This window comes from Cervus canadensis, chromosome 8 (assembly GCF_019320065.1).
Source record: "Cervus canadensis isolate Bull #8, Minnesota chromosome 8, ASM1932006v1, whole genome shotgun sequence".
Taxonomy (NCBI): Eukaryota; Metazoa; Chordata; class Mammalia; order Artiodactyla; family Cervidae; genus Cervus; species Cervus canadensis.
In genome coordinates, this window is record NC_057393.1 from 27,099,804 (window position 1) to 27,117,091 (window position 17,288).

General features: G+C 43.0%; 1 protein-coding gene across 2 annotated transcripts in view; it reads right to left on the reverse strand.

The window, feature by feature from the left end:
- CNNM2 (cyclin and CBS domain divalent metal cation transport mediator 2) overlaps positions 1 to 17,288 on the reverse strand; it is a 163,979-nt gene that overhangs the window by 6,497 nt on the left and 140,194 nt on the right. The window contains exons 5-7 of one of the 2 annotated variants that reach the window (XM_043475533.1): positions 9,193 to 9,286; positions 4,513 to 4,578; positions 576 to 760 (exon numbers count right to left, since the gene is read on the reverse strand). In XM_043475533.1, coding sequence (XP_043331468.1) covers positions 576 to 760; positions 4,513 to 4,578; positions 9,193 to 9,286 — 345 coding nt within the window. The remainder of the gene's footprint in view (positions 1 to 575; positions 761 to 4,512; positions 4,579 to 9,192; positions 9,287 to 17,288) is intronic. The other variant, XM_043475534.1, reaches the window with a different exon arrangement.

Genomic DNA, 17,288 nt, shown 5'->3' on the forward strand with positions numbered 1-17,288 from the left:
TCTCTACATGGCATTGTATTTATTACACCTTACATCCCCTGAAGGGCCCCGAGTAGTTGCCCTAGGTGAAAACCATCCTTCACTTCACTTTTTAGAGTTCATGTTGACTCTATGAACAGGTCCGTTTATTCTGGTATAAGGTATGTCCAAATTTTGTCTCAAAATCCCACCCAGCCAGACTAGAAAATGGAGATAGGCTTCCATCAGCTAAAGCTGGCTCGTCCCCTCAAAGCCATCTTTATTCCAGACAGAAAAAAGCCCTGGCTCGGGGGAGGAGGTAAGCTGAGGGTTCTCCCTAGCAAATCCTCCAAGTTTCTCAGAAGTCCGTGAAGACTGGCTGAAAAGGTTTCCTCTTTTTTTTTTTTAACCATCTCCAGCTCTCATTGCCCGAAAAAGCTACATCTGATTTGGCAGCTCACTGGACAGAGTCAGGGAGATCAATGTCTTCCCCGGTGGAGGCAGGGCCCCCGCAAAACCACCAAGGAAGGCTCCATGCAGGGGTTGGGGAGCCACCTGCTCACGAGGGAAGCTGACCTTCCCCTGCCAGGCCCAGCCGGGCCACCCTTCCCTCTCACCTTAACAAACTGGAGATCGGAGAGGGCTCGCACTGAGTAGTCAGGGATGTAGACCTGGAGGAATGCAGAGTTGAGCTGATTGTTGCTGCTCCCCAGCGTCGGCGTTACCGCATCAATTCGGTCGCTGCGGCTGAGAGAGTCTGAGTGATTCAAGCCACACGGGCGAGGAGGTGACTTGTTTTCACCTGGAAAAGGAGGAAAAAAAAACCCAGCCGCCTTTTAAGTGAAGTCAGATGTCACTCAAAGTCAGCTCTTTATTTTCCAAGTAAAGTAATAAACAAGTTCAACTTCAGGGTCTCTGACAGCGTGCTCACAGCTTCTCCTGCAACAGATTCCCAGCCCCATCCACACGAACACACCGAGTCTCCAATAAGCAAAGACCCGTGGCTGCACGCTATGTCAGGGGAGGTGGGGCCCCAGACACAGAAGCTACTTGATAGAGGCCTGGGCTGCCAGAAGGCAGCAAAGCATCAGTTTGCCAGGAACAAAAACGCTTGAGAATGTTCCTAAGTCAGTACATGTTTTTAAAGGATCAAAACAGGTCTGTCTGTCCATGCTTCCCAGATAAACCTGTTATCTTTGCCTCTGACCCCAGTAAAATCCCTGAAAGGCAGCCTGAGGACATCTCAGGATTTTAAGCACCCTGGGAGACACCAAACCCCTTTAGAAGGTTTGATTAGGTTAGCTTAGGTGCTGGGGCCGTCTTCAATGAACTCTTTCATTAAAACAAAGTGAAAGGAAATCCAGGTGAGTCTAAATGTTGCTGCTTTTAAAGGCATATTCACCATAGCTTCTAACACATTTCATTAAAGATAAAACCCACCTCCCCTCACCAAGGCTTCTTCCATTTTTGCTTTCCTAGTCAAACCTATTGCACAAGTATCAACCGAGTGCCCACACTGAATTGCACAATGTCACAGGATAGAAGGGGCCCTACTATCCCATCTGATGGCTGGCTCCTCTTTCCAATGTGGTTCTGACTCGCTCTCGGCTGGTCCCACCCTTCAACGACTGCAAAGTCTGTCATCAGAGCCATCAAAATCTGCTTCCTCAACTTCAATGACAGCCTCTCCACTCTACCGAGCTCTATCGAGTAACTTCCACTCCTCTGCTACTTGGAACAGCCCTGAGGAGTCTGAAGATAGTTCTCTGAAGTCTCTTCTTCACTGGGCCAAATAATTCAACCATTCACCTCGCATTTTATCTTTCCTTAGCCCATCCGGACCACGATCTGAGAGACCGTTGAGCAAAAGTCCCTGTTTAAATATGACAAGCAGAACAAAACATGGCAAGAACTCAAGGAAGCTCATATGACGGGTTCACCGTCTCCTAAAATTTTCATGTCACAACTTTCTCTATAGTTTTCATGTCAGGAGCCAATTTTCCATTGTTGGTCAAAATTAAACTCAACAGCACTTCCTCTTGTTGCTTCCACTTAAGAGAACAAGGCAAATTAATAATTTATCAGATATCTTCTATTTAGCAGGTGACCTAACTTTGATCAGATGGCCCAACTTTGCTAAGCCTCAGATTCCCGATCTATAAAAAGCAAATAGTAACAGCACCCGGGCTTGTAAGGTCTGAGGATGAGTCAACACTAGATAAGGTAAGGCACTTAGCATGGTGTCTGACACCATGAATGAGCCTCATTAACATTATTATAGTCTTTCCCTGAAGCACCACCCCGGACCTCTCCACCACTCTCCTACCCTCAGGATCAAGCTTCTCTGCACTCCCGGTAACTTTGCACAGGCTGACAGATACAACTATCCGTGAAACAAGGGATCCCACTCTATCCCCAGGCTTTAGCCCCAAATCTACAGATACTTCTGAAATGGTGTTTACTTCTTTGAGTTTCAATTTAATGTTATGAAAACAAGACATTTGGGAATCTTCTGGCTGTCCAGTGATTAGGACTCAGCGCTTTCACTGCTGGGGCCCCAGGTTCAGGGAACTAAGATCCCGCAAGCCGTGAGGCACAGCCAAAAAATAAATTTAAATAAATGAAAACATTTTAAGAGCACTTTTCTTATTGATCAGACCCTGTGCATTGCCTGATCGCTGTCATGAGGCTTTCTGCTTCTCAATCTCCTGTTACTTTTCTCCTGAGGAGGATTACAGGGTAATTTCTCTGGTCTCCCAAGGTATCTAGACTCCAAGTTAGCTTCCTCTCAGCCCACCGACCTCTGTTTTTTGAGAGATAAACCCTCCCCTTTGCCAGAGAACCACTGCCTAGCATCACAGCCAGTCCAGAGCAACAGACTGTTTTCCAGGACCTTTTCTGCAACTCAGTAGAAACCGGCACACTCACCTTTTATCAGCATGTGGTGAAATGTGCAAGTCTTCACACCCAAAGATAACAAAGACTTCAAGCTGCCACCCCCCAGTGCAGGTTTTATTGCCAAATTTATGTGCCAAGGTTTTATGATGATAATTATGAAAAAAAATCAATTTTAATTGCTCTTACGCCTTCTCAGAATTTTCTGTTTTTTTTTTTTTTTGTCTTGGCTTATTTTATTCATCCTACCCAGGAATCCTTTCATTAGCTAGTAAGCTAGAAAGACACAATAAAGAAAGATCCCAGCCTCCTCCCTTAGAGCCACCAAGGCCCTGTGTGGAACTGGCTGCAAATCACTGGTGTAGTTCAACCCCCATTCATCAGGTATCTTATTGTAATGCCAGCAGCCCGAAGGCCTGGACCCTCAAAATGGATTTTCTTATGACTAGATCAGATAGAACAGGCTGAACTATGAAATCGCTAAGTTCTAAGAAAAAGTGAAACACAAACGACATTTCCAGGAGCGTCATCCAAAAGTCACTTTACTTCAGTAACTAGGACATTTTAAATCAGTAGCAGATGCCAGCAAATAAAAAGGGGAGAAAAAAATACCAACACACATATAAATAAATACATGTTTATGTATACACATGTATGTGTAGACATATGTACATACGTATATTCTGTCAGCTAGTTGGAGTCAAGCAGCCTGATAAGTAGTATCTTACGGCCAAACACCCTCAACTCTTAACAACAAAGACCTGAAAAATATTATGTTTCTTCTAAGACAAGTAAATATTGCCTCCTTTACCAAGTATTGGCATTTTAGACTTTTGCTGAAACTGGATGAGGAGATACAAATTTCAGTCAGATTTTAAAATATAAGCTGTATTGAACAAAATACAGAAAAACTGGACTACCAAGTAAGGAAAGCCCAGCAATTTTAATTAAAGAGAGATTAAAGCTTTGCCGTTCTCTTTAGCAGCTGGGCATATTAGGAAGGCATGACCACATTCTCCTGCGGGGCAAGAACCAGTATCTTGCTAAGAATGTGCACTGTACTAATTTCAAAAGGAAGAAAGCGAGACAGGAGAAGTGGGGCCACCTGCCTGACGGAGGGTGGAAATACGTGCACCTCGTTCACGTGGACATCCGAAAAAAGGACCACAGAAACAGGAATGCTAGGGCCTCCGAGGATGGAGAACCAAGGAAAGTTCACAGTCCTCCAGCCTTTTGGCTGAATGTGTTGTGCAGAAGAATCCTCAGGTTTGGGGCCTCTGCAGTTCCACCCACCATGACTCTGCTGAGGTCACCAAAAGAACCAAAGGGCAGCAACGAAAATCCAAGGTCAGCGGTGTGGGTGGGACTTACAGAGAATGCTGGTGACTCACGTTAGAACCACTCTCCTTTCCCCAGTGTCGTCGCTGTTCATGTTTCAAGATTCCCTTCCCAGCTCCCAAACCCTCTCTGCCGTCTGTTGAGGGCTAACGCTTTCCTGGGTAGCTCACTCTTAGGTCATAGAACCATGGACTTTAAGAGCTCAAAGAAAAACTGAAAATGGCCTTAACCGAACAGAAGGAGCAGACCTGGCCAGCCGGGCTTTGGTGGGGTCAAGGGAGGCAATCAGAAGAATTATGAAAAGGAAACATGCAGAATTACCTGGAGAACCTGCTGCTAACAACTCTGTTCTGCTGACAACAAAGGTACGAGACAGGGACAAAGGAACTGAAAAATGGAGAAAAACAGGGTGAGACCGTTTCAAAAGGCAAGACAGGAGCTCTCTGTAATCAGGGGACAGGAGTGGATACCTGTTCTACCCATATGAGTGTTCGGTCCCAGATATGCAGAAGCCTATATGATATTATATAAACCAAGAGAACACACACTGCTTTCCAGGAAGAGGAGTATAGGGAGGCTGAAATTGGGAGAAATTCCACTCTCATGCTTCTTTACTAACCTAGAAACCTCTTAAGCCATTAATACCCAATTGCAGGTTATAGCTCAAAACGTGCTCTTAAGGACTTCAATCACAGCTAGCCACATAGACTGGGAGCTTGACCCGTCATCTGCCCCAGGAGCATGACCCAAGACGCTTTTGCCAAAACACCCGATGTTCATTCGCTGCACAGCCTACAGCATCCCCGTCTCTGCCAAGCAATTAGTTATTCAATTCATTTACACTCTTAATTAGTCTGATTGTAACTTTGACTGGATTGTTTGAAACTGCCAAGTATTCCAAAGCAATTCAAAGTATCAGAGGAAGGTACTGGGTTGGCCAAAAGTTTGTTCATTCGTTTCCCATAAGCGCTTACCCAAACAAACTTTTTGGGCAACCCAATAAATAAAGAACATCATATGCAGATTTCCTGGGCGTGGCAGACCAAAGTCAAACAATTCGCCCTACCAGGCAGGGGCCATATTTTCTGGGCAGGTTTTTTTTTTTTTTTTTTTAATTGAGATATAATTTGACAAATAACTGGGCAGGACTTGATAACTGATTATCACAGGGTTTTCTAGGCAATCAACAATAACAAATAGAAACATTATCTTGAGATTACAATACTAATGCATCTCTCAATGGATATACAAAACCCTGAATCCTAATTATAAAGTCAAGCAAAATGCTGGGCTTTTGTAGTAAGCAGGATGCTATTAATGAAATTTTCTTCCTTCTGGGTATTTGCATACTAGATAAGGCTATTGCAGCCCCACATGCTTTCTGTATGGAAGGCCTGCTCTTCCTTTTCTGAATGTGATTCACCCCTATATGAATCCATAGTTCAGTATAAACTGGGCTAATATTTAGGTTTCAAGAACTAGTGACCAATAAAAATGCACAACTTACATTTTTACATAGAGGACTAGCTTTCTTTTCAAAGCCATCTTACACACTGATTCTGCTAACCTGGGGCTAACATGAGGACGGTTGCCAAGCAAGAGTTGCAACCTTAACACCTACTTGTGTTAATATAAACATTTCTTCTTGTGCCTTAAAGGTTACAAAGCCCTTGTGTGAGTATCATCAGATTCTAACAATCACAGGAGATGATCTCATATCCTTTTTTTTTTTTCCATTTATTTTTATTAGTTGGAGGCTAATTACTTTACAATATTGTAGTGGGTTTTGTCATACATTGACATGAATCAGCCATGGATTTACATGTATTCCCCATCCCGATCCCCCCTCCCACCTCCCTCTCCACCCGATCCCTCTGGGTCTTCCCGGTGCACCAGGCCCAAGCACTTGTCTCATGCATCCAACCTGGGCTGGTGATCTGTTTCACTGTAGATAATATACATGTTTCAATGCTGTTCTCTCGAAACATCCCACCCTCGCCTTCTCCCACAGAGTCCAAAAGTCTGTTCTGTACATCTGTGTCTCTTTTTCTGTTTTGCATATAGGGTTATCGTTACCATCTTTCTAAATTCCATATATATGTGTTAGTATACTGTATTGGTCTTTATCTTTCTGGCTTACTTTACTCTGTATAATGGGCTCCAGTTTCATCCATCTCATTAGAACTGATTCAAATGAATTCTTTTTAATGGCTGAGTAATATTCCATTGTGTATATGTACCATAGCTTCCTTATCCATTCGTCTGCTGATGGGCATCTAGGTTGCTTCCATGTCCTGGCTATTATAAACAGTGCTGCGATGAACACTGACTGGGGTGCACGTGTCTCTTTCAGATCTGGTTTCCTCGGTCTGTATGCCCAGCAGTGGGATTGCCGGGTCCTATGGCAGTTCTATTTCCAGGTTTTTAAGGAATCTTCACAGTTCTCCATAGCGGCTGTACTAGCTCATATCCTTTTAATAGTGAGGAAGCCAAGGGCCTTTCTCAGTTGGGAGACCCATAAATGATGGAACTCAGGCTGTCACCCAGGTCTTCTTGACCTAGATAAGAATGTCCCTTTGGAAGCAACCTAGATGCCCATCAGCAGACGAATGGATAAGGAAGCTGTGGTACATATACACAATGGAATATTACTCAGCCATTAAAAAGAATACATTTGAATCAGTTTTAATGAGGTGGATGAAACTAGAGCCTATTATACAGAGTGAAGTAAGTCAGAAAGAAAAACACCAATACAGTATACTAACGCATATATATGGAATTTAGAAAGATGGTAACGATAACCCTCTATGCGAGACAGCAAGTGAGACACAGATGTGTAAAATAGTCTTTTGGACTCTGCGAGAGAGGGCGAGGGTGGGATGATTTGGGAGAATGGCATTGAAACATGTAAATTATCATATGTGAAATGCATCACCAGTCCAGGTTCGATGCATGATACAGGATGCTTGGGGCTGGTGCACTGGGATGACCCAGAGGGATGGGATGAGGAGGGAGTTGGGAGCGGGGTTCAGGATGGGGAACACATGTACACCCATGGCGGATTCAAGTCAATGTATGGCAAAACCAAGACAATGTTGTAAAGTAAAATAAATAAATAATTTTTAAAAAATAAATAAAAAATAATAATGTTAAACTAAGTTGATGAACAGTAAATACATGATATATGTATGATTTTAATTAAATACATGCAGTTTATGATTTTTAAATAAATAAATAATTAATTAAAAAAAAAAAAAAAAAAAAGAAGGTCCCTGCCCTCTCACTAGCAGTGAAAACAGATCACCTTCAGGTTCACAGCAGACACCTACTAATTACGTGGGATTCGACAGGCTTGTGCTCACACTGGGTGTCAGTCGGCACTTGACAATGGAGATGCTGGCCCATGGAACTCAATAACCTGCACCAGGGCAGTGAGAAGATGGGGGCAGGGGAGGCTTAGAACCTCAGAATTCTTGCCCTTTCTCTTACTTTCTAACCGTAACATCTCTGGGTGCCTGAGACACTGCGTGGTGCAGTAAATGAGGACCAAGGTCACAACACAGACTTGTCTGGAGATGTCCCCTCCCCTTTCGAGACTGGTTTTCAGAAGTGACAGCACTCTTCATGGGTGACTTTTAAGCTTGAGCTTTTAAGTTAGGTATTTCCTAGCACACAGCATGTCATTAGGCAGCCTGACCACAAGGTGGCACTCCAGGCCCTGTTTACCTGCCTGCCCCGCTGTGCTGACTCCTGTTCAACTCTCTTTGACCCCATGGACTGGAGCCTGACAGACTCCTCTGTCCATGGGGATTCTCCAGGCAAGAATACTGGAGTGGGGAGCCTCTCCCTTCTCCAGGGGATCTTCCCGACCCAGGAATCGAACTGGGGTCTCCTGCACTGCAGGTGGATTCTTTACTAGCTGAGCTACCAGGAAAGCCCACCTGCCTGCCCAGTTAAAGCAAAGGAAGCTACAGAGAGACCGTTCAAATCCCATTCCAGAGGCGAGCCAAGTCTCTGCAGCCACATTCCCGCTAGCACAGACCCCGCTTTCTGGCATCGTGTGTCAGAGCACTGGATAGATACCCTGAGGGTACACCCACCCTTACTTGGCCGACTTAACTGGCCAGCTCTCTATTTAAGAAGAACTGGCTACGGGCAATAGATATATATCGACAACCTCAATTATCCTCAGAAAAATGAAAATTTTAAAAGTCCAGAATAGTTAACACCTAAAAGATTCAAGAGTATCCAGTGGCGGACATGTGGACGTAAAGCAACTGGAACCCTCATTAGCAGGGGCAGGCATGTGGGAACTCCTCAGCCACTCCAGGAAACTGTGGGGCAATAGCTATTAACACGGGCCCCAACATTCCACTCTTACATATAGACCTGACAGAAGTGTCTTCACCAAGGGACGTGTGCAGTGCTGCTGCCACACAATTCACAGTTACCTCCAACATGAAGCTACCCCTGTGTCCACCAGCACCGAAAAGGACAAACGCACTGGTGTATATTCACACTATGGAACACTATACAGAAACGAGAAGAAAGTGTGTAAGCTTGCACAGAAGTACAGATGAAGGTGACCAGGACAACACTGGGTGGGAGAAGTCAGTGTAATAATTCCACCAACCTGAAGTTCAAAAAGAGGCAAAACTCGTCAAGGCTCAGAAGTCAAGACAGTGGTTACTTTGGGGAGACAGTGACTAAAGGGGAGGGCGGGGTGGGGTGCGGGCTGCAATTTCTTCTGAGGGTTGGTGATGCCCTTTCTGTCTCCTGATCTGGGAGTTGGTCTACACAGGAGAGCTGAGTTTGTGAAAATGCTCAGAGGTATATATGTACAAGGTGAGCAGTGTTTTTTTGTATGCCACTTCAATAAAAAGTTCATAAAGTAAAGAAACAAGTGTTGTGTTTAGCCAGTAGGTACAGAGATAAAAGTGACAGGACAGGGCATTATTTACTGACACCTAGCCCTGCCCTGAGGCTGACAAGGACACTCACCTGGGGAGGCTGTAAGGGCCATCACACCATAGTATGAAAAAGCACTGGCTTCAAACTTCATACCTTCTTTTCCAGCTTCTACTTCCACTTTCCCCTGTGAAAAGGAAAAAGGGGGCATTTTCAGCCTACTTACATGAACCTTTGTAAATCCTATGCAAGACTTAGTCCTTCCTCAGATTTTGGTCTAAACTGGACTTAGCTGGAGATGCACTGGCGATGGTAGTGTGATGTTTAATTTCCATGAGTTCACTTAGTAGTCCCCAGCACCCCAGTTCATGGATTCAAGAGCCCTCCCAAGGATAGAAGGATGAGGCTCTTGCCCCATTCATGGGACAAACACTGAGAAAGTGCTCTGTGACCGTCACCCAGGCAGTCCCATGGGAGCCCGAGTCGGAGCAGAGTCAGGGTCAAGGGCCAACATGGTTTGTGACCATGAAACAGGGAGGACTAAACCAGCTCCTAAGGGCAGAACTCACTCTTCTCTCCCTATCATAGTCGTGACCAATTGAGCAAACACCGCACAGGCCAATCCCTGGTCATCCAGACACCCAAGAGGCACCGTGACACTGTGGTACTTCTCTTGTCTTGGAAAAGTACCTTAAGAAATGTCCTTCCGTTAGGACAAGACCTCTTCTAAGGTTCTCCCTTCTCTTTCCTTCCTCTAACTTGACCACAACTTCTTCACTCTCACCATTTCTTCTGGGACAGGCTGTGCTTTATTCACTCCGCCAGCCTTAGGGTTCACCATAATTTTTCATGGTAGGTGATATCAACATGCATTTTTCTGGGCTACTGGAAAATCCTCATAAGCAAGTTGTATTCTAGATTTCTAAGCCAAGGGTCAGGAAAGTTCTTGCTCATCTTACCTGTAATTCTTGCCTCTCTGATAAGAGTGTACCTTTATGGTGCATTCTTTACCACGGGTAAACAAAACTTAAGCTACCATTTATTGAAGAGGAACTGTGCCAACAATTCACACTGCTTTATTAATTCACTTAATGCTCACAATTCTATGAAGCAGACACAATTATCACCCTCATATAAATCAGGAGAATGGGACTCAGAAAGATGACGTGACCCAAGAACAAGCTCTTAATCAGTATGCTACACTGTCACCCACGAATGCAAACTCTTATCACTGTGATCACTCCCTTTTATTCTACACTAAATTCCCATTTATGGAAGTCTTTTCTCGAATCCCTTCCTCAGAAAACCATCTGTTGTCTCTCTTTTAGGTTTTCCTTCACTCGATGGAAAATACTAGTTTTATCAATCTCCAACCAATTCTCTTGCTATAATACAAAATCAACCTGCAAAGCAAAAGGTGCTAAAACCCTGACCACACAGGGTCCTATAGGCTAGGCTGTGCAGCCTTGTGAGAAGACAGCCTTTGTGCTCCAAGAGCACACAGTTCAGGGTAAGGGGAGAGCACCGGAACGCCATGATACAAGGCAGTGAGCAAAAACTCCACATGAGGAAAAAGACAAGAAGAATATAAGGAGTTCAATGAGAGAGAAAAAAAATTACTTCCCGTTCTCGTATAAAGACAAATTTTACACAGGAAGGAAAATCTAAGGAGGAGGATTTGAGCCAAGAGAGGGGAATGGTGACAAGGTCAGAGGTTGGCAACAGCAGGCTCAGTGGGTTTACCAGGGAAGAAGGGGAGACGGGTTTGAAAAGAGAGTTTGGTGAGCAGGTCGGACTGTGGAGCTCCTTGAAGAATGGGCTAGCACAGTCAGGTTCTAGAGCAGGTTTCAGGAAGATCAAGTCTAGACGTACACAAAGGCAGTAACCACAGGACTGGAAAAAGATCATCATAAGAGGAGCCATGGATAAAGAATCAACGTAATTTAGTGAAACCGTAAGTGAGAAAAGCATAAGCAGAGAAAGCGGGGTGTCAAAAATCTCAAGCAAAGTTTGCTCTGAGTGACTTGAAGAATGGGGACTCCATGCGTGGAGGTGGAAACACTAGGAAAGGCAGTGATGGGAGCTGGGAAGAGAGGACGAATGCCCTTCAAGAAAACAAGACCTCTCGAAGAGCCCATCAAAAAGGCTGAAATGGAAGAACAAAGGTCAGGGAAAAGGTCAGAACTGGAGATGGTGATGTGAGAGAGAAAAGTGGGTGGAAAGAGAAAAGGAGCAACTGCAGACGGTGACTGAGAGCAGGAGGAAAAAGAGAAACCAGACACAGGTAGGACCAGACGGCCGCATCACCGCAGAGAGGAGGGGAGAACCTCAGTGAAGGACGGTCTCAGTCACCAGGGCGGCACTGCGGCCTGAGGGGGTCTTTTCTGGAAGCAACCAGACAATGGATGGAAAGGCAGGACAAAGCACGGGAGGCAGGGCCACAGCGGGGAGACAGCAGCAGGCTGAGGAGGGCGTCGTGGGGCTCACGAGGGCTGTTCTGTCGGCGTTGTTTAGTTGCTGAGTTATGTCTGACTCCATAACACGATGGACCATAGCCCGCTAGGCTCCTCTGTCCATGGGATTTCCCGGGCAAGAATACTAGAGTGGGTTGTTGCCATTTCCAGGCAGAAAGGGAGGACAGTTAGTGGAGGGAAGAGAGATGGGAACTCAGGGAGCAAAAGCCAAGACGCTGGTGGGAAAGAATGGGAGGCAGGGTCCCTAGGAGAGGTAGGGAAGGACAATGCTCAGAGGTGGTAAGCAACAGATGGTAAGTGTCCATTGGTGGACACCTTTAGTTATTTATCCATTTCGTCATGGACTAGTCCTTGATTTTGTATCAGGGAGCTAGGATGCACATAAATACTATTTGAAAATGTCTGCCTTGGTGATTGTAAACTCAAAAGGGGCTGCAAGACCATCTCGTAACCTGCATTTCTACGCAGAAAATCAGGAGGCAGGATCAAATGCCGTAAAGACTCATAATGATGTCCATCTTTATGAACCGCCTGTTGATCTGGATCTTTTAATCTTTTTTTTTTTTTTAAAGAACAAGTGACAAGGCCTTCTGTGTTCTGTGTCCCTGCAAATGGGTATCAGCTCTGGAACCTCTGGGCATTCTGGCCTCTAGAGAGAGTCCCCAAAAGCTGTCAGTTAGACCAGGATAGCTGCTCAAAGATTCTCAGTCCCCTCGGCTGATCTTTCCCTTCTCCCCAAGGTAGGCTGACAGGCGGAGGAGGATCAGCTATCTTCCTTGTGGCATCTGCCGAGTCTAGATCCATCAGATTAAAGGCAGGTATGCTAGCTCAGTGGTTCCCAGCTTGGATCCCCAAAACTAGGAAAATCCATCTTCCTCCTCAGGAACAAAGAGAGGGTTGCCACATTTTTATTTCATAAGAGATTTTTTTTTTAAACACACAGCTATCTGGGTAAGACCATGATTTCACAGAAGCCCAGATATTTTAATCCCCAATATAGAAAATACATAATTTCAGAATGTGTGCTTAGTTGCTCAGTCGTGTCCAACTCTGTGACCCCACGGATGGTAGCCCACTAGGCTCCTCGGTTCATGGGGATTCGCCAGGCAAGAATACTGGAGTGGGTTGCCATGTCCTCCTCCAAGGGATCTTCCCAACCCAGGGATCAAACCCAGGTCTCCCGAATTGCAGGCAGATATTTTTACCAACTGAGCCACCAGGGAAACAAACTGAATATACACAGCTTCATGAAGAACTCATTGCCACTGTCCTTTTTTCCCCTCATTTTGCCTCAAACTGGAGAAAACTTTGTTAAGTATCAGCATTTAGGAACTGCTGCCCTAGGCTAACCTTGCTTCATTTATAAAACTGCAGCAGAGAAGACAAACCCTATGGTTCTTTCAGTTCTAACATTCTGTGATTCCACAACCCCCCAAAACCACTCAGCCCTCCTTCTCTAGAGTGAGACTTTCCTGACTGGCAAGTTTTAAAAACATCCAGTGAACACATTTTTATTCATCTGTGTGTGTCGATGACTCAGAAAAGTGAACATTTTCAAGTAAACCAACCAGTACACAAAACAGGGCTGCCCTTTGAGGAAATAAATATCTTGCTGGGCTCAAAACTCAATCAGGGAACTTCTCAGATAATGACTTTCTATATAGGGAAGGGGCTACGTATCAATTTTACTTTTGAAACATTCATGGCTTTGCTCTAGCCTGTTACCAAAAAAAAAAAAAAAAATTGGGACAGGGAAGGACAGACTCCCAAAGGAAGAAGGGGCATCACATGGGTAAACTGACAAACAGGAAGAAGGCTTCACTGTCCCAAGCAAAGCTGGTTCCTCGAGTAAAGTGGCTCCCATAGGATCCCACCTTTCCTTGGAAAAAGGTGTAACTCCTTTCAAAGTTTCCAAGCATCCACAAAGTGCTCAGCAGTCATGTGGACCTGGCCTCAAGGGAGAAGCCTCAGCTGTCCTCACTGGCACAAACGAGGTCAAGCGATCGGTAGAGGCCATGGGCTTGTGGCTGAAGACCCTCAGATCCCATATGCAGAGCAGTTACTTGGTCTCCTGCTCACTCTGGAATTGAGTTCTCTTTTTATTTTCTGTTCTTCAAATCATCATCACAAAGTAGGCTTTGACACCTACAGGGAGATACCATTAAATGCCAGGAGCACAAATGCCAGGCTGTGTTCACCAGCCCTACCCAATAGGAAGAGGAACACCACCCATCCATTGTAAAGCAATATTTTTCAATCTGGAGTCCACAGATGTAGTCCTGGGACTCAGCAAGTTCATGAATGCTTAAATTGAAAAAAACTTTTTTTGATGGTCAAAAATTAATGTACACATATTTCAGGCTATCTGGTTGACCATCATCTGACCAAATGCTACCACCAGATGTCAGTGCCAGCACTTGCCTTTACTGCTCAACTTCTCTGTTAGGAAGCTGTTCTTACTACATGAATCACTGCGGCTAAGCCTTCTTCTCATCCAAATGGGAGCTTGTTAAGACTCCACCCGAGATGTAATGAATCCCCCAAGAGATTCCCAAGCACACTGAAGTGTGAGAAACACTGAGCCAAAGAGAAAGCAGCAGAGGAGGACTAAACATAGAACTAATCCGGTCACACCCAGCAGAGGCCAACTAACAGCACAACATACTGTACAAACATACTAAGCAGCTCAAGCCGAGCACAGGGCGGGAGGGTGCCGTCCTCGCCAGGCACAGGGGAGCTGAGTGTGCTGGATGCAAGAGCAACAGTCTGGGACCACTGGCACTTTCCTGTCAGCCAAACACCACCACTTACGCATTTAAAGTGCTAATTACAAACTTGTTCTCTTTATTGTTCTATACAAGAGTTCTCAGCTCAAAGGGTTCAAAAGGAGCTTATATTGGTTTTATATTGGGTTGGCCAAAGAGTTTGTTGAGGTTTTCCTGTAACGTGTTATAGAAAAACTCAAATGAACTCTTTAGCCAACCCAGTATTTATACATACTTTTTTTTAAAAAGTAGGGTTGACGCTAGGTAGCTAATTTTTTTCTTGAACGTGACTGTGTTATCAGTACATGAGTCAAGAGTGAGGAAACATTATCCACTGAGACACACATAAGATCCTGCAACTCAAAACTCCATGAGAAGGTTTGATATTGAAGGCTTAAAATTCCTTTCCCAAATAACAGGCGAAATGATATTAAGTATTGTCTTTTTTGTTCACTGTTCATCATGGATTTTTACAGAGATTTTTTTGGGGGAGGGGAGGGGTTTGTTTTCTAAAATCAAGAATGGATGTTTACCTCTGTCAGTTGCCTTTTTGATAACTATCGATAGTATAAGGATTTTTTCTTTTACTGCTTTCTTAACTAACATGGCATATTTTAGTTTTGTTGTCCTTCTATTAAACTGGCCCTGTGTTTCTAAAATAATCCTAATTCAGTCACACTGAATAACTCTTTGGGTCTACTGTTGGTTTCTAACTACTATCTTTTTATTTAGGAATTCTCCATCAATGAGGATAAGTGAGACTGGCCCACAATAGTACCAGACTTAATTAGATAAGGCCATGTCCTAAAGAATGCATCTGACTGTCAAATCATTTTTTTCTATTTGTGTAATATAGAAATTGAGTTCTTTAAGTCTCAACTTTTCCCCCAAGCGATTCTTTTGATTCTAGCTGCTTTTCGGGGGGGGGGCAAGGGAGAACTTCTAGTTTTGCTTTTTCTCTTATCACATCAATTATGGCATAAGAATACTGAGTTTGTTCATCTTTTAGAAGAACCAATCTTGATTTTGTTTATGATATATAAAGTTTTTTCATTTTAAAAGTTATTTTCATGATAATCTATAATTTGTTCTTTTGAGTTTGTTGCTTTGCTCTTTTTCTATTACAGAAAATCATAGGTATCTTTTTTCTTATGCAAATACTTAGAGAAATAAAATTTAAAATTTTGACATATTATGTATACAGTATTATTTAATAGTCTTATGATATTTTATGTATTTTATGAAGTCTATATATTTTCTCCCTAATTCAGTTGCTACTTAGGGTTTTTAGTTTGCCATTAATTCACAATTTTTACATATTCAAATAGGTAGTACATACACAAGGAAATTCAAAAAGAGAAGCAAGTTTCCCTTCCACCCTATTCCTAGTCCTCCAAACCTCCTCCTCAGAGGCAATGATTATTATGTGTGTGTAAAGGAAGAATGTAGGTTTCTTTAACACAAATGAAAACATATTATACTGTCTGTTTTATGCCTTATATACATATCTTTGTAAGAAAATTGACCACAATTTTAAAATAGCTCCGTACTTTTCAATTATGCATTTTTGTTTAATTTTATTTCATTATGATCTGTGCAGATTGTTTTTATGAAATTTCTTTCTGAATTTACTAGAATTTACATGTGACAGCAAATGACCAATTTTTATGAAGTCACATAAAATGTTTTTAAAGTGTATTTCCCTGGCTTTACATTTAATCTTCAACTTGGTTAATTTTGTTTTATTATGTACACAATTTAAAAGTAATATTTTTTCTTCCTTTTTTATGATGGTAGAAGAACTTTTTCCATCAAAATTATGTTCCTATCCATTTCCATTATTTTATTAAGTTATTTAAGGTATGTAGAGTCAATAAAATTTTCTTTCACTACTTACTGTGTTTTTATCAAAATACATTTTAGTTAAAAAACTATTTTCTCAGATAAAACTAGAAAGTGCCTTTTTATTCATCTGTAGTCGGAGGTATGTGCCCCATAACCTATAGGATATTCTTTTAATTAAGCTTACTTAAGTGGTTTGCCCTTTGAATAAATTAAACTATTTCATCTAGGGTTTAAACTCAAAATGATGTTTCTATTTATAATTATATTCCAGACATCAATAATTTGATAATAGTTTTCAAGTGTCTTCAGAAGAGGGCAGGAAGGGAAGGCAACTACTGCTGCTTTCTACTAGTTTAATGCTCTTAAAATACAGTGGAACATATTCAATAACCTGGCATGAATTTCCAATGATGGATTAGTGATATTTTAGCTTGGACTATACTCTGTATGGGGCTTCGCATGAGGCTCAGTGGTAAAGAATCTGCCTGCCAAGGCAGGAGACACAGGTTTGATACCTGGGTCCAAAAGAATCCCTGGAGGAGGAAACGGCAGCCCACTCCAGGATTCTTGCCTGGGAAATCCCATGGACAGAGGAGCCTGGAGGCCACAGTCCATGGGGTCACAGACAGTCAGACACGACTGAGCGACTGGGCACATGTTAGACTGACAGGGTATTATATTTCATTTTGTCATACTCTGGGTACCTCAAGTAACTGGCTGGCTCACAAGAACATGACTTTCACCAAACTCTCTAATTTGAACACCTCCATAAATCCTGTAAATCTTTATACAACCCTCATGACATCATCAGTTCCAAGAACTTGTCACATTTGCAAAATTATTTAACATGACACAGGTATTCAAATATAGTTACATAGACATAAAAGCCTTCTGAAAAATATCTTTAAAGATTTACTTATAAAGGGACAAAGGTTATGAAGTCCCTCTTCCATAAAATCTACTTTTAGATCCATCAGCCAGGAAATGGCTTTATTACATACCAATAGAGCATTAACGAATCAGAATTCATAAATGCTAACTATATGAAAATTGACAATTGAAAGCCATAGAGTTTCTACTATTACTGAAATTCACAATGTCAATC